The sequence below is a fragment of the Aythya fuligula genome, chromosome 1 (assembly GCF_009819795.1).
Source record: "Aythya fuligula isolate bAytFul2 chromosome 1, bAytFul2.pri, whole genome shotgun sequence".
Lineage (NCBI taxonomy): Eukaryota > Metazoa > Chordata > Aves > Anseriformes > Anatidae > Aythya > Aythya fuligula.
The window spans coordinates 103,245,512-103,267,264 of NC_045559.1; the positions used below are offsets into that span (position 1 = coordinate 103,245,512).

The 21,753-nt window shown below is 35.0% G+C and overlaps 1 protein-coding gene across 1 annotated transcript; it reads right to left on the minus strand.

Moving 5' to 3' along the window:
• Positions 1-1,872: 1,872 nt before the first annotated feature.
• Positions 1,873-21,483, minus strand: LOC116501806 (lipase member H-like). The gene is made up of 10 exons (XM_032207404.1): positions 21,405-21,483; positions 17,986-18,362; positions 16,697-16,805; positions 14,046-14,147; positions 12,535-12,624; positions 11,324-11,491; positions 9,541-9,633; positions 6,610-6,721; positions 6,065-6,238; positions 1,873-1,960 (listed from the first exon to the last, which is right to left on the minus strand). The coding sequence occupies exons 1-10, from the start codon at positions 21,481-21,483 to the stop codon at positions 1,873-1,875; spliced, it is 1,392 nt and encodes a 463-aa protein (XP_032063295.1).
• Positions 21,484-21,753: the final 270 nt, after the last annotated feature.

The following is a 21,753-nucleotide window of genomic DNA, read 5'->3' on the forward strand; positions in this document are numbered from 1 at the left end:
CTCTTGTACATAAATATCCTATGATCTAAGTACATTGTTTGGCTTACAACAATAGTAAAACAGTAACAACAAGAACCTACCCAACCAAAAAAAAAAATAATAAATAAATTTAAAAAAAAATTGCTATCACTATTTCTAATTTTAAATCTAAACAAAATGCCATGATGATGTATCATGTAAGAACAGAAAAATAATAAAAAAAAATAAAATACAGAACAACAACTTAGAATACCCTAACACAGCTTCAATTCCAGACAGCCAAAACAAATGGTTTGCTTGTCTGTTTAGGTTCATATTTTGTGCGAATCACTATGGTATCTGAATGATGTTTTTAACCCATCAGCCATTTCCTTCACAGTAATAGATCTGATGAAGCAAGATGCTTTCATTAAAAGGGGTCCATTCGTACACTCAAGGCATTTAAAGTGCTTGATAGTTCAGAATTCAAATGTGTTCTGTGTGATTGTATGTACATGTAAAGTGAAAATGTGGTTACTGCTGAAATCTGAAATTAAAAGATTTATGCATCATGGCTCAAATACCATAAAACTTAATTTGAATACCCCTGCAATTAAAAAAAAAAAAAAAAAAAAAAAAAAAAAGGTGTTTTCCCTTCCTTCTGTGAATGAATGTTGGGCAGATTGTTCCAGTTTAGTTTTACATGCATGAACCCACAGTCCTTCATGCAGTCAGGGGGAGCGTGTGCAAAAACAAATACATCTGGCCGCACTGTCTCCCATATTCCTTCTAACCCAGCTGTTGACTTTCAATACAACTTAGAGTTCCTAGGTTTTGGACATCCCACACCATTGACATTCACATGAAGTTTGCCACTAGGTTCAACCACCTGTTGCTATCAAGAGGAAGGACAGTGTAGACATGGGAAAGAATAATGTGCATAGGACTCATTCACACAAGAAAACAGTTAAATACATAGTAAAAGAATTAGAAAGAAAAAAGCTTAAAGAAAAATAAAGCACATATCTTTTCTTCAATCAGTACCATCAGGAAGGCAATCTGGCATTGGAAAACTTTTCTGAACTGGTGGAAGAAATTTTCATGTAGGATTTATTCCTGTTCACATTCCAGTAAGTGAAAAGCTGTCATCAAGTACAACATGAGCAGCAGTTCCAATTGCGAAAGGCCCAAACTGAAACACAATATAAATGCATATATTTCATCTTCAAATTATTCTCTTCAGAACAGTCTTTAGAATTACTTCATATCTGAAACATCACTGTCCTGTCCATAGCTTTAACTGAAAAAAATCTGAGTGGGTGCAATAGTATTAATCTCAGATGAGACTACAGATAATTTAAACAGCAGTTACATATGTGTTCACAAAACTTATTGTTCCAGGTCTTAGAGACTGAGACACTGCATAATGAGAAAACATTAATTAATTTATCCAATGAACATCGCACAGCAAAACTGCTATATATTAGAACTGTAGATCACATGTACAGTATATTAAATTCACTTGGTAGACAGGTAATTATATTTCCATGTAAAAACCATTATAAATAATAAATAATTAAATATATGTATGACTTGATTAATAATGTGCTGAGATTATGCAGATAATTCATCTTTAATTCAGTAGTTGCCTCACTGTTAACAAATAATAACTAATAGATCATTGTACGTTCTCTATGATGCATTGATTTTATTCAAATTTCCTAAATACATAGGTACCAGAACTTTTCTATGAATTTCACCCTAAGGCACTCAGAGGAAGTAATGCATATTACCATACAGACTCTTGAAAATAAATCTAGGTTATCTCATTTCCCTTCTCATTGCAGTCTTTATCCTGAGGAAGAATCAAATGTCACTGCCATAAGAGAAATTAAGTTAGCAGAAGCTCTTTCTTCATGTACTGTTCTCTGGACAGGGGATGGGTTTGAAGGTCAGTTCAGTGTTCTCCATCAGTACAAAATCATATCTGCACAGCTGTACCCTATGAAAGTAGAAACAAAATAAAAATATATACATATATGTGCAAAACAGAAAATGTAAAATCAATAGAAAAATGTTTTAGTATCTGAATTATTAAACCTTCAGTATTTACTACCTCTCAGAGACAGTACTCAGGACAACAACAGATGTCTTCTTGTCTGTTTACACCCTACTTTATGCATCACTAGAGTAGTTTTGCCAGACTGCAAACAACCAGGTCATTAGATGTATGGCATATAGTGACATGAGAAAGAAGAGTACCACATTAGTCTGAACTATGCAGATGCTATAATGCAGCCACTAAAGCTGAATCTGCATTAAAATTAGTTCTTTAGAATAATGTTCCAAGCGCAGCCCAATTCCTGTTAACAATTTATTTTTAAATTCCTAGGTAGGAAAGTTCCTTTTCTTTCATTCCAAAGACAAGCAAAATACTGCATCTTAATAACTTCTCTCTATTTATTTATTCTGCAACAAGAGCACGTATAAGTTCCATGCAGGAGTGTAATTTATCATCTAAATGCCTTGAAAACTCAGAACAGCACAGTATCACAGGAATGTATACAGATGTCACAAAAGGAGCCTCTCACACACAAAATTTACTTTTTGACGTCAACAAATAAACTAGCTGTGTGCTTTTAGTGCCGAGACAGGTCACAGCTTTGCCCTTTATGTGCTATAGAAGATGGTGAAAGCTGGATGGGACAAACAAGTGACTGACACAGCCTTTCCTCCGATGGCACTTCTAAGGGCATACAAACTATGTTACTTATCTTCTACATTGCTCCGAACTGGCTAAACAACACAATTCACCTGAGACTGGGAATTAGGTACAGTGAAACACCTAAGGGAAAATAAAGGGCTGAGAAGGAACATCCCACAAGGCACCTTTGTTGTCATAAGTGCGAGATTTCCAAACAGTTATGAATCCACCTACCTGCATGTGAAAGAACTGACAGATTCCTATATAAGAATTTGAGGCTCTTCAAAGGCCCCGCAAAAGCTAAAACAGTAGATTTTACAACTAGGATCAGGAGAAATTCTGTATATTTTATATAATGCAAAATGTAGAATTTAACACAGTCCTTCATCCACAATTTGTTTTGATTTGAATGTAATGGTTTACTCTTCCATTATTTTTGTAGAGGGAGAGAAAACCATGGAAACTGACAGCATTGTAAAAATCCTCACAAAAGACTGTGAAAGAATTCACAGGACAAACTTGCAAAAAGAACAATATAAGATTATTATATGTATATATTTGTTGAATTTACTTTCAGTTTACAGCACTGTATTTCTGCACATTTGCAACAGTAATCGCAATGCAACAGCAGCGTACGTTAGCACAGCCTGTTCTCCAACAGAAGAAATCACCTGGGAAGGATTCTATCTAATCACAGGGGATAGAACAGTTAGACATGACGATAAATACTAGAAATAAAAACACTGTTTCCAACATTTGTCTCTCATTTGAAGTGAAATCCATCTAAGTTTGTGATTATTAAGAACCAGGCGTGTCTCCCGGGAGTGTAGACCTGAGAGAGGAGAGGGTTCTCCAGTTCACTGGGAAGTAGCAAAAGGCAAATGATTTTTTTTTGTGAAGTGAGGCAATCATAAACTTTCATCCCATGTGGCTTCTCTTCCATCTACTAAAAACCAAGGGCATGCCATGCTTTCTTGTTCAACAGAGATATTAATAAGGTCTTCTTTTTTTACTCTTACTGTTTTTGCTTTGGTTAAAAATAAATAAATAAATAAGTTGGCTGGACTAAGTATCTCTGAAACATTTACCTTCCTCATCAATTGAGTCTGAGCTGAGTGACAGATTCAAAAGCTTTCTGGGAGAAGTGGCACCTGGATGAACACAAGTTATGAAAGCTTTCGGTTTTTATGCATGAGCCGGAGTGATTTATCTTAGAGATCAGAGGAGTCTGAAAATTACATGTATCCTTTACCACTCCTACACTCCCACACCAGCTGTGTGAATAATGGGTCAGTGATTTTTCACAATTTTCAGTGATATTCCCCAGACTCCCACCGTCCACTATTAACCCAAATCTGGGGAGAGTGAGACTCTCTTTTATCTCTGCACCTGTCTCCTGGTTTTTACCTATTATTTTGTTATATGAATAATTTAAATATTTAAAAGTAGTTTCTAGTTAATTATCCTGTATTCAAGTAATTGGTGTAATTACATGTAACTAAATAAGGTAAATATAGGTAGTCATAATTACAATGAGCAATTATGTAATTATAACAACCAATGGTGCTGTAACATCTGCATTTAAATTACCTTCACATGCTGATTCAACACACTTTTTTACATCACTGTCTTAAAGTAGCTAATGTGCCTGTATGACTACCATCTGATGAGATTCCGTAACAAGGACTTTAGGGGATCCTATATTAAAACAAATCAAGTGCATCTTACTTTAAAACTAACAACCATCAGAGTAACAGGCATGAAAACTCAAAAACAATAAAGATTGTTCACTGAAAGCAGTCACCATTTGCTAGATTATTAATCTGAAAAAGTTCTGAATAACGATAGGCTTGCATGAAATGCATCTTTTGATTTATCACCATTGAGTTGGGAAAAAAATTGCAATATGATTTAGAGCTTTGACTATCTCTCATCACCAAATGCTTTTAAATAAAATCATTCCAGTTCACCTGAGAGCTAGAAATTTATGGCCTTCAACAAGTTAACAAAGTTTAATGCATACATATTTGGAGGTATTATTTTGATTGCCAAAATTCTGTTTCTTTCTAAGTCTCTCCCACCTGTCTTCTCCGCTTTCTCAGTAAATGTGAAATAACAGATTAATTTAACAAAATTTCTTAATTGTTACAAATTATCATACCTGATTCCTTCTGGACTATTATCATATACCAAATGTTGCATTTTAAGTTAACAAAATATACAGACTTAAGACTTACTCATTATTCCCTCTCATCGGTTATTTGATTACCATTATAAGGAATAGAATAGAATAGAATAGAATAGAATAGAATAGAATAGAATAGAATAGAATAGAACAGAACAGAACAGAACAGAACAGAACAGAACAGTTGGAAGGGACCCACAAAGATCATCAAGTTAAACTGCCTGACCACTTCAGGGCTAACCAGAAGTTAAAGCATGTAAATTAGGGCAGTGTCCAAATGTCTCTCGAACATTGACAGACAAGGGGCATAAGCAGCCTTGCTAGGAAGCCTGTCCCAGTGCTTAACCACCTGCATGGTAAAGATTTTTTTCCTAATATCCCGTATGAACCTTCCCCGGTGCAGACATTATTTTAAAATCATGCTTTGTTGAATCTGCTATTAATGTGAAGCAAATATATGTAATAACTCTAAAATAAAGTATTGTTGCTACTCTGGGGTATTTCTTAACTTTTCTATGTAAAATGTTATTTTCACAAGATGAAAACGTATAATTTAATTGCTAATGCTATAGTAGAGGTAACTTTGGAGATGTAAAAAATAACTTACGGCAGCAGTGCTGAAGTATTTCAATAAATAAATAAATAAATAAATAATGCTGTGTAATAACAGCACTTGGTATAATAAATGTAGATTATTTCATTTTAAGTGTAGGAAAGCACAGACTGCACGTTTTGCTCTTGGAGGGTCTTCACCATCAGCAACAAGACTAATAGCCTAGTTCAGTCATAGAAGTACTCCATTCCATGTCTAAGAAAAGCTGTGTACAGACACATAATTAAAAGCAGAAAAGTACTTCATAACATTCATCTTCAGGAAGAGAACTTCTCCCTGCAATCACTGCAGGTGTAAGTCAGGCTGACCTACATAAGTGGTCCTTGAGAGCTCCTTCAGAGCAAACCGTAGCAGCAGCCTGCTGTAATAAGGAGCGTGTATGACTTTTACATGCACAAGAGTACATTTGAGGGTGCTGTGCACTAAGTGTTAATGTACAAAACAGCTCTTCCACAAGATGAATTTTATCCTAGATAGGATTAGAAGATTATTCCTGTATTTATGAATATGTGATAAAAAAGTAATAGAGGCAAGTACAAATTTCTGAGGAAACATCCTGAGCAGTTTAGTTGACACACAACTTTGATGCGTAACAAACACTTACCTTTCTGGGTTATTAAGAGATTTCAGCCTCATCTGAAGAATCCTAAGCTTGTACTTTGGACCTATTAAAGTCTTCGTAGAAAAGGTCAAGGAAATTTTCGATATTTTGTCAAAATCCCGGTAAAATCCAGTCAATATTTTGACTCTCTTATATTGCTGAAATGTTGCAACTTCACTAGAGAAAAATATGATTTATAGTCAGGGTTTTTTATCTGAGAAATATTCATGATTTCAAAGAGTTATTACTGAGAACAGAAATCTTGCAAGATGGATCAGCTGAGAACGTTCAGAACAAGGACACTGAGAACTGAATTCAAGCGAGTGGCAGACAAAAACATGGGCTAGTTTGGAAAGGAAGGGAAAATCATTTCAGGTTGAGAAGCATTGTCTCTGACACAGAGCCATATCAAATCCAGGAAAAGGAGCTGTGGCCAAGACTTAACAACCTCTTGACTTAGTTGACAAGTCTGAATCAAGGCTTAGGAAACTCAGGAAATTATTATTACACAGAGATAAAAAAAGATTTACAGACAAAGCATGACGTACCTATTCACCTCTGATTCTATTGTGTTTCCAGCATAATCAGTTATCTTAACTTTAATGAAACCTCTCCTAATGCTTTTATTCCAGGTAGTAATATACAGTAAGTAGTTATACACTGCAAAAACAAATAGGAAATAGTAAGATTTAAGGAATGAACCTCAACAGGATACAGTTATTATCAGCACCCTTTTAAAAGTATTCACTTGGTGATGGCAATAATAGCGACCCTTTACTTCTGAGTAACCAGCTAAAGCCAGAACAAAATGGCTATTGTCAAAAAGCAGCTTTCACAAAATGGCTGTTTGGAGGTCTCTGTACTTAACGTATAATTTTTTCCAGTTCTTACATGGAAACAATTTGCATCAGAAAACTGCCATCAGAGTTAACATGAGGAGTTTGACCTTACTAAGGAAACAATGCAAAATTAACTCCTAACTGGCACCTTCAGTTCTTGGCAAGCTCTGCAAAGTGGGGATATTTGAGCTACTATTATGGTGAAACAAACTATCACGCTATCCACAAAAGTGACGCATCCAGAAATAGGTGCAGTACGTTGGCAGGAAGAGGGAGGAACAGCATTCATGCAAGTTTTCTGGATAGGCAAGCCAGGCAGTTAGCTAGGTGAGCAGATGAGTCGCGAGCTAACAGCTGAAGAGAGACATTATTCTGGTTCTTGATTGCCCAGCCTGCGCAATCACAGCAGTACACGTCCACAGAGCACCCTTCTCTCAGAGGAAGCCAACGTGCCCAAACATACTTTTAAGGGGATAGGCCACATGGGTACTAGAAAAACTGTGTGGGGGTGACTGAGGAGAGGAGGCTGACTGCTTTTCCATGCTCCAGTCTCTTCTGACCTTCCATGGGAGGGCTCACTGCCTCAGTAAAACACGCTACTGCTGGGGAATAGTGCCCTCAGAGCACCAGCCCACTGGAGGACAGCATGCAGTGGGCCTACTCTGCCATGCCCTGTGAAGCACCGACCTGGCCTTCCGCTGCACTTCTGCAACCACCACACATACTGTGACTGGGCTATGGCTTTCCAGAGGAAATACAGCATTACTACTCTGAAAATTGGGAAGCCAATTCAAACCCATTTGTCTTTTTTTCTGGCATGTTATTCTTTAACAGTCTCTCCTAAAACGCAAACCCTCACCTTGAATGAAAAACTGGTCCTACTCAGGTTTACAGTTTTATTTAGTTCAAGGCTTCTTTTTTTTTTTTTTTTTTTTATTTTCTCTATTTCCTCATGTTTTCAAACATCTGTGAATTAAAATAAGGCTTAGTTAATAAATACCCTCTTTTTCAGACTGCTTTATTAGACTTATTTTTCTTCCTGATTTTGCGTATTTTCCATCCTGTCGTTACAGATCTTCTTACTCCTTTCCATGTATCTCCTCCTATGTTTGGTAATAATCCCTCTGTTTTCTCTCTTCTACCACACCTGTCCCAGGCTACTCTATATAATCTTTTATTCTTCTACATACTTCTTCCACCAGGAAAGAATAAGGATTCTGCCTGAAAGAATCAGGATTTTTGATAGACTTTAATATGTGTGAGAGTGAAAGCAAAGCCATATTTTTCTCCAAGAGGAATGAAATGAGGAAACCTCGTAGCCTGTGCAGCCTTGAAAGCATGAAAGAGCAAAGTCCAAGCAGACCTGACAGGGAGAGGAGCATCAGTAGCAGATGTTGAGTGGAAATAACACCAGGAAGAGACGGGTCTATTTTTCTTCTCTGGGTTAGGAAGGATGAGGGGAAGAAGATTTGACTTGGGCAGTTTAGAGAAAAAGGGTTGGGAAGACTCTGGAGTGTGTAAAGGGCTCTCAAATAGGCACTGTAACATTAAAATCAATATACTTGAAATGCAGTTAGCTACCCATATGCTCATTCTCCTTCATCTGCCACTATGGAATACATATATGTAAGCAAATTTAAATTTGTGCCTTAGGCTTTGCTCCACAAGTCTTTTTCTCTGCACACCAAGACCACTTCATTTCGTTAGTCAGCTGCACCAATTACCTTAGCACTAGGTTATATAAAATCTGTAACACCTTTGTTAACCTCTTCTGGGCCCTTTGGAAGAAACAGTGATTTAAGCAAGAACAATTACCACAGTAACAAAAAATAACTTGGTCCCTGGTCACAAAGCTTGCTGAGAAAATGGAAAACGCCAATGGGAAAACTTGATTTCACTTGAATTCCATATAAGCCTATCCCTATACCCCAAACCAAAGATTTTGTAACATCACTAATTAAAAGAGTCTCTTGAAAAAAACAGATAAAATCAGAAATAGGATAAGACTCTAAGCTAGACCTCCAAATGGAGAGGTAAATTGTTGTAGCTAAAGTCCACACCAAAAGAGTTCATCCCTATATAGCATAACCCCAATAAAGTCAGTTTTTCCTCCTCTGTTTTCCTCATGGATCTTTAAAAGCTGGAATAGCTCTAGTTCAGTGTAGGTTACTCACCACCCTGGGGGTACAACATACAAGTGTTTCCTTTCCTTCCTCCACCCAAGGAACTCTTGCCAATTTTTACTCTCTGAAAATGGCAAGAACAATCCCATCTAAGCAGATTCTCTCAGCATTTTCCCTGTCACTTGATTCTCATTTTTTGTCTTTCTTATTACTCTGGCAGTCAGTCCATTTCACAGAATCACAGAATTTCTAGGTTGGAAGAGATTTCATTACTTTTAAAGTCACATTTCTTTATCAGTTAACATATTGCTTACTCTTTTGCCATATTAACTCATCTCCTTCCACCCAGTCTGCAAACTGACACTTCACTCATGGTTTGTTTGTTTTCTATTGCAGCTAACAATAACTTTCTACTTTTAACACGTGTTCCCTTCAAGTCAGCTAAAAATTAAGAACCATAACATTTCATAAAGGGACTGTTATGCATATGTGTGTGTGTGTGTGTTCATTCACTTACTGCAGAATGGGTCGTTGTCTGAAGTATCAAAATAAGCTTTCGTTGGTGAATTCTTCATTATTAAATGTTTTTTCCAGCCATCAGCATAATAACCTGAAATTCAAAGTTTAAACATTTTATTTCAGTCATATAGCAGCATCACAATACACATACAATTACCCAAAAGCAAGTTACTCAAAGTGACAGACTTGAGTTTAATTTTCTTAAACGTTCACTTAGAAAGTAAGTGACTTGGAAAATGCAGGAATACCATAAACAGAACAGAAGAGCATAACATATGTATGTATTTCATTTTTCTAATATATTACTGTCAAACAATTGATATAATTAATATAAATAATAATTGATATAAAGAATGTGTTTAGTGCCAATAAAATCCTGCAGAGGTAATAAAAACAAAACCAAAAAAGTAGCTAACATACTTGCAGAGAACAATTACAGAACAGCTTCACATTTAGTAAAGTGTCTTCCTTTCTTGCTTGAGTCATTACAGCAGGCATTTTAAAATCCTGTATTCTATAATTGTGGATATGATTTAATAAAACATTTGATGCTCTTTAAATCTCCTAAGTTCTTGGGTGCAATGTATTATTATTATTATTATTATTATTATTAAATAATTAATATTAATAATTTTGCTTTTTGTCTTTGGGTCTTGATAAAAGTCTTTGTTTCTAAAGTGGCTGATGCTATTCAGTCCCTCTTGACTTCTTTATGTAGAATGGACAGTGAGGGCTAGTTCCAGGCTGCAGAGCTGGCACTGCAAGACAGCAGGTGGGAAAGCTTGCAGCAGAAGGATGCCGTTTCTCTTCCAAGTTCCCAGTTTCAGCTGCCTCCCATTTCTTTATACGTATTAAAAATAGAATTTAAAAACCCTTTCCTTGTGGGTATTAAAATAAAAATTAACAATGAGGGCAGCTGATTGATCATATATTTCTCCACATCTAGCTCAGGCATTCTGTTTAAGTGCATCAGGCATGACTAATAACCATTCTAGTCCCTGAGTCTTCCTGCCCTATACTAAGGTCCTGTTATAGTTGGTTCTTATTATAAAATAGTATACAGACACATCTATCTATGTTTTTTCTTCAATCTAGACCTAACTAATATAACTGTTCAAGGACACACGTCAGAAGACAAGGTATGAATTGAAAGTTAACTTCTATTTAAATATTCTAAATATTTCCTTTTTATGAAAACCCTGCTTTGCCAACTGGGAAATGCTCACGTTATTTAAGCTGCTTTCAGACTGTCCCTAGATCTTCTCTAAAAGTAATAAAGGCCCAAACAATAACAATCTCTACAAATATGAGCTTGATTCCAAAAAAAGAGACAGAGACTCCATGAAGTTGCTATAATCATTATTACTCTTAATCAAAAACCACAGGTACTCCAGGAATTATAACATACTACGAAAGCCTAAAGAGATGTATCAAAACACACATACAATTACATAAAAGCAAGTTACCCAAAGTGGCAGACTTGACAGACACACTTAAGAAGAAGCAATTTCTCTATATAGAGGAAATGCATGCTGAATCTGTTTCAGACTAGAAAGCCTAATAATCAAATATTGGGAACATTCAGCACCCTATCTTAGAGAGCTAACTATAAAGCAGACAAAGCCTTAAGCTTTGAACTGTTTAAAACAGTATGCAGCTCTACCCTCAGTCAATCTCATCAGATCCCTTAGCAAGATGCTACAGATCCCTGGAGCAGACCCAGAAGGAGCAAGTCTGAATTTCTGAAAAACCCATCCCAGACCAGATATGGTAACTCTTACCCATTACTGGACATGACATTGGTTGGAAAGCTTCACAATCAACACATTTTCCTCTCTTATAATCTGAGTAAGAGTCACAAGGATATGCTATTATGTTGCACTTCCTTTTCAAAGATGATAAGAAGAGGAAGACAGATCTTTGATGGTCACATTTAAAATACTGCAATCCTTCAGGAAAGAAAAAACGAAATATACAAAGAATATGTCATCATTTTTCTTCAGGAAAGAAAAGATGTTACTCAAATAATCTCATTTAACTAAATCATTCTTTGTTAGCCATGTCTTTATGCCCTGTTTAGATGATCACTGAATGTGGACCACCTGTTTAGTTGACCACTAAAATGGATGCACACACAAGAAGAAGAAAATAAAGACTGTTTTGAGTATTACAGGTATAGAGAAAAACATTCAGGTTTTTATATGCAAGAAATAGTCTGTCTGCTATGTCCTATCAAATTTAGACAATTTTTGTTATCAGGCATGAGCCTGTATTGCAATTGGCTTTGTTGCCACAAATGACACAATTGATCATGTGTAATATTTAAGTAGAAACACTATTGTGAGCTCTACTTCATATATATATATAATCCATATGTATATATAATATATAAAGAATAATACAATATACCAAAAACCATATATTCAAAATTATTTAAAAAACAAACAAACAATCAAACAATGGGTAACAACTTTGCCTAAAATTTATGGAGGCTGAAATAAGCAAAATTCTGCAGCAAAAGATCATGCAATAAAACTGTTTTATTTCTGAAGAAAACAGGTCTAAAAGACCTGCTCAAACCCTAGTACATCGCTGCCAATCAGGTAGAAACCTGATATATAGTGGAGACTTGAAACCCTTGCCTTGTCATTTGCTAGTGGTGATGTCCAAATCACTTACATCTTCCCCTACAACATCTTTTCCCATACCTGACCATATATAAACACAGGAAAATAATGATCACTACATGCATGTTATATAGACAGTAATAATGGTACGATGGACTATGTATGCATATGGGAAGATTTTTATTAAAATCAAAATGCCCAATGTCTTTGGTTTTCCTTTTTGCTGAATGAGAAGGGAAAAGAAAGAATACAGTGCCCTCTAACCCAATAGTACTGTGAATGGGAAGTGCCCACTGAATTCAGGTTAGTCATTTTTGATTTGACCTCAGACTCTTTTCTCATTAACTGAACACATTTTTATTTACCACTGAATACTGTTTGTGGACAACCAGGCTGATCCATTCCTCCATTTGGATAGAAATCAATGGTTCCTAAAGGTTTCTTGAAACCTAGTACTAAAAACATCACAAATTAAAAAACAACAATAACAACAAAAACATAAGCAGAATTATCCAGTGAATAATTTATCATTAGATTGCACTACAAAATAACATGGATCTTTTAAAGAAAATACTTGCAAATATATTGTTCTTTTGTTCTTTAAGTGGAATTCATGTTGAGTTAAAATTCACATTTTTTTTTTCTTTCTAAGAAAAGTTGTTAAAATGTAAATTGCAATCTACAAATGTGTGCATGACTCTTATTTCCACAAAAGAAAAAGGATAGGACAGAAGCAACTCTTTAGTACTGCAGCTGAAACATTATTTGCATGAAGAAATTTATGAAATTCATGTTTTCTCTATGAACGAAAATTATTTCCCGATGTTTAACTAGAGTAAGATTTCCCAATTTTTTTTGCATATGACATTGGATTCTGAACTACACTAAAAAATAAATCTTTGTTTCTCATGTTCCATAAAAGAAACATGACTGATTTCAGTAAGATTTAACTTAATCTGACCTACCTTCCTTTCTACCTTCCTTACCTTTATTCACATAATGGGAATGTTGCAAACATTGGTATTTTACAACTTCACATATAAAATTGTATAATAAAATAATAAGTTTTAATACCGTTAAAGAAACTGATATGAAACTACACAAATAATGGGCCACATGTGGTAGATTTGAAAGGTTTCCTTATATTTTGAGAAGAAAATTAAACCAGATTATAGTATGAAGAAATCAGACTACAATGTCCTTCAACCTTACAGTAATGTGTTTCCATACATAATTTTAGGCAGTGGATCTGAACAGCGTACTAATGTGTTACAGCTGAGACTGGTTATCTGAGAACAGGCTTTAATTCAGTGACATGCTTACAACCTCTGTGTTCATACACACTAGCACAGTAAAAGAATGTTTACGTGATACTATTTTGCAAAGAACAGTATCAGAAATAAATGCAATACACACGTTTTATCCAATGTGCAGACTTCTTGGTTTGTATTCAGAAAGAATATACCATAACAAACAATGCATAAATTATTACATTTGCATGGCATTAAGTGGACTCATCTTTATGTTTATCTACATATGCCTTCAGTTAGCTGTTGGATATTAAAGTTGCTTCAGTATTTTCAGGTTCAGTTATGAAGCTAACTCATTCAATAACAGGACTACTCATGTCAGAACAGAACAAAACAGGTCATCATTGCTGAAATCATCATCAAAGTTGAATTTCAATTTCTTGATGAACAAGCTTACATAAAACATGATTTCAAAAGTATGCACACTATTAGGAAGCAACAGCACAGCAATCCACTCATTAAAACTACTGCAACGCCATATGCATGTTCCTGAAACAGCTTATCCCATCTTTCCCTTTTCTGCCTTTCCTTTAGCTGAAATAGGGAAGTTAGAGCTATGTCATTACCATCAGAATCTGTATGAATTACATCAACGAATTTTGCATCAGTACGATCCAATCTGCCCTCTGGTGGTTCTCGAGTGAATGAAGGGCCTGCTGGATCAAGACCTGAATGAAAAAGACATTAGCATTACAAATCCTGGGATCTGTATCTACAGTTATATACAAGATTGACACGTGAGCATTATTCATCAATGACTTACCCCTTTTCATGAGGTAATAAGAATAAAACCAAAACAATTATTCACAAGTTTCTATTCTTCAACTTGCTAAGCTAAGTAAAGCAAGGTTTCCTAGTATAAGACCAAGCCATATGTTTGAATTTCTCTCTCTCCTATTAAGTTTATCTCTCTCCTGTTAAGTTGTGCTCATCTCCACATTCTCCAGAACAACTATAAGCCAACTATATTAGGAATAAAATCAAGTTAATTCATTTTCTTTTTTTCCCCCAGAAAATACGATTCCTATTATTTACTTCGTAAAAATAAAATATGAAATGTAGCTGCTCTCAACACAAAAACCCAGGATAGGGACATCTTGGATGGGAGATGATTTCAAACAAGCCTTGATCATTTTACCAGTTGGTGTTGGAATTCATTATAGAAAAAAGTTTTTAAAGGAAAATAAGTGACATACTATCTTTTTACACAATTTCATTGGAAGCAGGTCTGGAAGTATTATACTCAAATCAAAACTGAACTATGACAAAAGAGTTTTCAGCTGAGATCCACAAAAAGCACTTGATACCTAATAGGAGAGAATTTGGGTGGGAAAGTATTTGAAGCATAAGCATTTCTTATTCTCCTTCCTTTTAGCAATAGAGAATTATTGTTGTGCAACCACGAAACTTAACAGTTTTCAAGATAGTAATTACTGTCCTTCGCAGGAAAGAAAAGTCGTTAGTTGAGGTTTGCTCTGTTCCTAGTTTCTTGACAACAAAAGCAGAGACAAAGGGAAGAGGGTGGCAAAAAAGCAGCAAGGATGGAAAATGTAACTAATTGTCAAGACAAAACGTATCTTTGCACTTGACTCCTAATTTCATTCTCACTAATTGTGAGATGGGTCTAGCACATGACCTTAGCTTATTCAAGACCCAACAGATTTGTATTATGATTTAACTGGCAGATGTGCTTTAAGAACTGGTCTAGAAAGGTTTTCTCTCAAGATCAAGATAACCAAAATCCAAACTACCACAGAAGCTCATGGAATGCCAAGATTAAACATTCATTGTATGCCAGGTGACAAAGTTTATTGTTTCCATCCATTAATCAGTTTTATGTTCCAAAAGCCTCAATTTATTTATTTCTTTTTAATCTAGTTTTTCCAACACCAGTTTGGGCCACTTTCTTATAGTTTTACACCCAATTTGTTGGAAAGAAACAGTATCAAAACAGTCAAGTGATTATGAGTCTTGTGAGTTTGTACTATCTAGTCTTTGCCTTCATCTGTATTTGAAATGACAGGAAGGTGATTGGGATGTTTCATACAATTCCATTTACCCTTAAGCACCTGAATTCAGAAATGACATAGATCTACTAGCTCACAGTTAATATAAAAAGTCAGAAAGGCGGCAGACTTGTTGGCCTGGTATTGCCATCAAGATTGTCCCCAGCCTATGAAGCAAAAAAAAACACCCTAAGGAATTGTGTAAAGTGGAAATGAATATTTATAACCAAGGGAATATAGCTTATCAAACTTTTAGAAAAGGCCATGGCTTTCAGAGTACTGTAGTAAAAGGGGAGGAGTATCTAATTCCCTTTCATAAAACTGGCTACTGGCTTCTGTTACATTTGGAAAAACAAAACAAAACAACAAATCACTTTAGTACCCCAAAGAGATGGTTAGGAGCTGTGAATCTCAAGGTGCTTCCTTTCAGCCTGAAAATAGCTGCTCACTTAAATCTTAGAAAGCAACAGAGCCTTCTTACAATCTTTTCTAGTAGTTAGTTAAATCAGCTTCCTCCTCAGCATGCCAGCTGCAGTGAATTTAGCTCTTGCACAAGAATTATCAGGAGCCTGTGTACCCAAATTAGCACTGTGGATTCTGCCCTAGGAACTAGCATTGAAAAGTTATTCTTAAAATTCATGTGCCTGAAGGATGTACCCAAATGTAGGTATTCAAATTTTCACTGTATATACCACTCCCACGGATGACAATGATGATTTGCAACAGATATTAGGTAAAATCTGCAGTATCCATGCTTCACACCTGATTTAAGCTTCCTGTAGCAGGTTGCCCAATATAGTAAAGCCCGCAACATGCTCAGATAATTCAAAGTGAAATTTAATACTTGTGCCTAATTCCTGTGTTCTGACCAAAAGCTTCTGAACTTCCCTTAAGAGAGACCTTATTTTCTTCACCACCAGACTGAAACTAAGATAGTACATCACCTAACTCAAGTGGCATCTGGATGCAGCATTTAGTTTTCATTTGAGAGACTAGAGGTAAGCAGTGGAAAAATAGGAAATTTCACCAGTAACTTAAGTCCTCAAAGAATAATTTTGCAATTTTCTAAACTTATATTAATGATTAATTTTTCCTCTTGTATGTTTCTAAATAATCAGTTCTTATTTGTTGATATTTCAATACCAGTATCTACGTGATCTGTAACAAAGCAGGGTACACTAGAATACAAGTATCAGGATTAAAAGCCTTACCTGTAATTCTGCCAAGTTTGCCATCATACTTATGGCCAACAAAACCAGCAATATGAGCCCCAAGACTGACTCCAATCATGTGCATAGAGTCAAGAGAAGCTCCATCTGCCTTAAAAAAAAAGTACAAAACAAAACACACACAGAGTTAACTAAGCAGACATCAGCAGATTGTTTAGTTGTAGGTTAATACTCCAGGCTATATATTGTAATTCTGTAACTTTAAAAAACAAATGAAAATTCTAAACTTATTTTAAGTTTGACTTTCTGTAATAGTTATCTGTTGTAGTAATTATGAAATTATTTGACTATAAAAATGTAAAAAGGAAACCTGAGTCACACTTCTTCCAAAATATCACACCAGTTTATTTGAAAAAGGAGAATATAGAGATGGAAGAGGAAGACATTTACCAGATACAAAAAAGATGAAAAAAAACTATGAACAAGGAGGGCAGGGGAAATCTCTTCATGCCTTATTTTTCCAGTATAGTAAATTAAAACCATAATACCATTAACAAACCACAGAACAAGTGAATAATGGTGCCAGATGCAGACCTGCAGGAAAGTCTTAACAGGCCTATTCTACAAGGCTAATAGTACTTAAAAAAAAAAAAAAAAAAAAAAAAGCTCAAAATCCACAAAAACATTTTATTACTACAAAGCATTAGGAATGCTGGTAACATGAGAACAGCTGGAAAAAGAAACAGTGAGCAGAAAAGAAAACTCGGGCGATAAAAACTCAGGTAATAATGAAAAAAAAAAAAAAAAGATAAAATTACATTTTTTGTTGATTTGATTAAGGATATAGATCTACAGTCCAGTGAAGAATACTAGCATCAGCAACTCTTTTAGCAGCTATCTGTAGCATCAGGAAATTTATATAAATTTGTGACAAATATTTATATATGTTGGTGATGTCTTTTTTATTCAAGATCCTTAACTATAGTAATTTAATATTGGAAAGAGTAGTGTGATATTTTAATTTATTGCTGAATACTATTTGAATAACTCTTACTTTTCTTCCCCACTGGTGCATTCACTCTTTCCAGAAGACTTAAAATTTCCATCTGGCTAAAGAAATGAGATGCAGTCTTACACATATTTCATTGAAAGGGAAATGAGAATTCAGGTGAGGTTTACTGCATGCAAAATTAGGAAATACTTTTTTAAAGAAATATCACTTGATATTCTCATGGGGCTCCTCTTTAGACATAACTATATTTTAAATATTCATTCCTACCCGAACTATGCTCTTTAAACTTGTTCAGAACAGATACAACTCTCTGACTTACCAGCATCTGGTCAACATAGTCCTTCAGTTTTTCTGCAACTTTTCTGCAGTTTTCAACAGCAGTTGTATAAATCACAGTTGTTGCACCACGATTCCAGTCAACTATAATGAGATTAATATCCCCAGAAGACAGTAAGAGCTCCTTTATATCATCTAGCCATGCTGGTGGAGACCCTGTTGGTCTGAAGCCATGAATAACAAAGACAGTTTTCTTGGAGGTATTAAGGTACTCAGATGCAGTAACATTATGTTCATTGAGTTTCTCAGAACAATTTGGATTTTCCCTTGTGTATAGCAGTAGCTGGACATCAAGTTCTGTTCCAGATAAAGCATTGCCTATATTAAGGTCTGTAAATTCAGGACATTTTTTCTCCTCATCTGAAAAAGATGAAAATGTTATTAGACAGTAATTTGATGAGTCAGACCAAACAAAATATCACCTCTTCACTTTTCTTTCCACATTTATCCATGGAAAGTGAAGAACCTGTCTTTTATTTACTCCAGACCTTTGGAATGAGGTGCCAGAAGGTGTGCTGACTGAGTAGGAGCCACAGTTAAATTAATGACTTTGTAGATATTATTGTGATCCCTTGAATAATTCAAATATGAAACTAACCTTTCTAATTATTTCTGAACCATATATATTCTCCATAATAAATAAAAATTAGCAACCAATGCTGATAAAATCGTTCGCTTAACCATCGAATTTAGGTTCTCAGAATTTTTTCACAACCAGTGTGTGTTGTATAAACAGGAAGACCATTGTGGTTGGTTCTTCCTCTTTTCAGCCAGGGTGTCAAAGTTGCTAATCCTTATGCCTTATTGTTCGATCTAGCAATAAGAAACAGTTATCTGACACTAGGGGATGATCCAGAATCCATACCCAATTTTGGATCACCATAAGGACAGCATTACCAAGAAACAAGGAAAAAAATGATACTGTCCTGAGTTTGAAAAACTTACCTGTATATAGAGGACACAAGAAAACCTGCAATATTTAGCATTTCTGTAGTTGGACAAAACAAAGTTAAGCTTTAGATCACTCAGGATCAATAGGAGGATGGCAATTTCCACGAGTCTACAAAGACTTAGTTTTTTCCCAAACATCAAAAGGTAAGTCATTAAAAAGTAACCTTTGGCTACTGACATCACAATGTGTAGAATGTGGTTTCAGGATTCTAGGCATAACTCTTTTGCCTGTCATAGTTTTTCTGTATGACGTGTTCACCTTCTCTATTGGTCAGAGGTTAAACTTGATGATCTTGAGGTCTCTTCCAACCTAGACAATTCTGTGATTCTATGGTTTAGGTGTTTCATGAGCAAAGATATTTGGGCCAATCTGTTGACTTCTAGTGGTTCTAGTGGGCTACTTTAACTTTACATGAATCTTTTTTTTTTTTTAATTTAATTTTTTTTTTTAGTATTTGATAGCACTTGTGTCAACTTTCCTGCCATTACATTAACAATTTTGTAAAACAAAAGTCAATCAACTTCTAGAAAGCAAAATTAGGAAGAGGAATAATGCCTACTCAGTTCCCTTTTTTTTTTTTATTAAAAAAAAAAAAAAAAAAAGTGACCTGAAATTTCTCAGTACTTTTGAGTTATAGAAGAGGCTAGCTCTCCTCCTTTTCCCAGCATCTGGTTAGCAAGTAGAACCAAATTCACCACATTTGCAAATCTGAGGAAGACGAAGAACCCTCTATAGTTTGTAAAAGCTTGCATAGCAAGCACGGGGTTAAAAGGTATCTGAAAAATGTGTTTGATATCATAGCAGAGGTCTAAATGAAGCCAAACAAAGTGAACTGAAAAATTTGGGATGCAATAAAGATGAAGTAAAAACACTAATTAGCTTAGGGAATTAGACCAATAATCTCTTGGTCAAACCATGTATCTACAATGATTAGAGCAGTCAGCACTGGACTGGATATCAGGAAAAATAATGGATATTTGCAACCCAGAGTAAAGTTGAAGTTACAGCATGTTAGAAATGGTCTAAAACTTCCTGTCAACGGAAGAAAAAAAAATCATGCCTATCATTACCTTATCATAAATTACAAAAATTTCAAGTACTGTGTCTGGGAAAAGTTAAAATTACTTGTATTTCAAAATAAATATCACAGTTCTCATAATTTAGATATTGAACAATTTAAGTAACTTTTATTGTGATTACTGGACAGGTTATTAACTAATGACTGATACAGGAAGGCAACTCAGTTTCATTGCTGAGACTTATAGAAGAAGTTCAGAAATCAAGAACTGTTCAGCTGCAGTTTTCTTGAATTTAGTGGAAACAGCCACTTGATTACAGTTTTGCTGTTCAGATTCATAGCTATAACATAGATCTTTTATTTTTGCCTAAAAGTGTTCTTATGTTTTGATTCCTTACCATATCATTTGACTGGGAGAAATAACAATTCATTTTTGTAAAGTCAATGGAATGACACTGACATAAAACAGAGTCTGATCCACTGAAGGGAGAAAACTATCACAAGGAATATATTTTAACTGATGAAGCCTATTTACTTGCTACAAAACATCAAACAGAAAAAATAATTTACTAAAGGCTATGAAAATAATTTACTAAAGGCTATGAAATTAGAGTGGAATTGTTCTCTGAAAAGTGAATAGAAAAAAAAAAAAGTCTTTGTAAAATTAGATCAGTCCTAGGAATAAATATGTAGATTTAATAGTTTAAGTTGTTAAACAATGAATCATTAAGGAGAATTTCTTCATACTCCTCTTTCTTTTTGACACCTGGAAGGAAGGAATGTCCAGGTGCCCTTTGTTCGCACTTGTGAGAGTACTCAAGTACACTGTTCTGTACAGTCAGAAAACACAAACAGGGGTTGGGCAGTTATATATGCAGTTTAATTCAGTTAATATACAATCTAAACTTTCCTGTGTATGTCTCTAAGCATCATAAGTGTCTTCTGTGGTCAAAAAGAGGGAAATCTTAAGTGTACACTGCCTTTTCATAACTAAATTATACTACTTAAAATATAACACATAACTTGAAATGCTGTCAAACTATCAAATCAGCAAAAAATAATTACAAACTTATAAAATTAAGTGCTTAATAAATATAAATAGTGCTTAATACACTAAAACTATCTTATAATTTCCTCTTTACTTTGTACAAAGTGCACATACCTGAGTGTGTCTCTGTCCAAAGTACAGCAAAAGATAAAATATCAGGCTTTGTTCTATTTACTTTAAAATGGGAACCTTTGGCTCAGTTTCAAAGCAATCAAATTCTCTTTACTAACCGTCTGCTTCATTATGCACAGTTCTCACAAGATTTAATCTTTTGGCCAAATTACATAAAGAAATATTAGGGTTTTTTTATACTTCAATAAAGCCATGAGACTATATCACATAAGGAAAAAAAAAAAAAAAAAAAAAAAAAAAAGTAGTTCTTACCTGATTTCACCCCATATACCAAACAGATGAAGAAACACAATTTCAACATACAGAGACGGAGAAAAGTAATACGTAACATCCACACACAAGTAGCAAATTAAGTGCTTCCTTATAGCGTACCAGAATTCTAAGTTAACTGAATGCCCCTGATGAAGTAGGTGACATCTAGAGTAGGAAGCAGAAAGCAAAACTCTATTCAAGCTTCTGCAATTCATGACTCCTCCTATTGAATGACTTCAGTAGGTAGGGTGATTTCTGGGTCTTCAGGGTTGGGACTGTTTTTTAATCTATTTCCCTCTCTCTTCGGTTATCACCAAGTTTACACGTAAGCAGTTGACATTATGTTTTA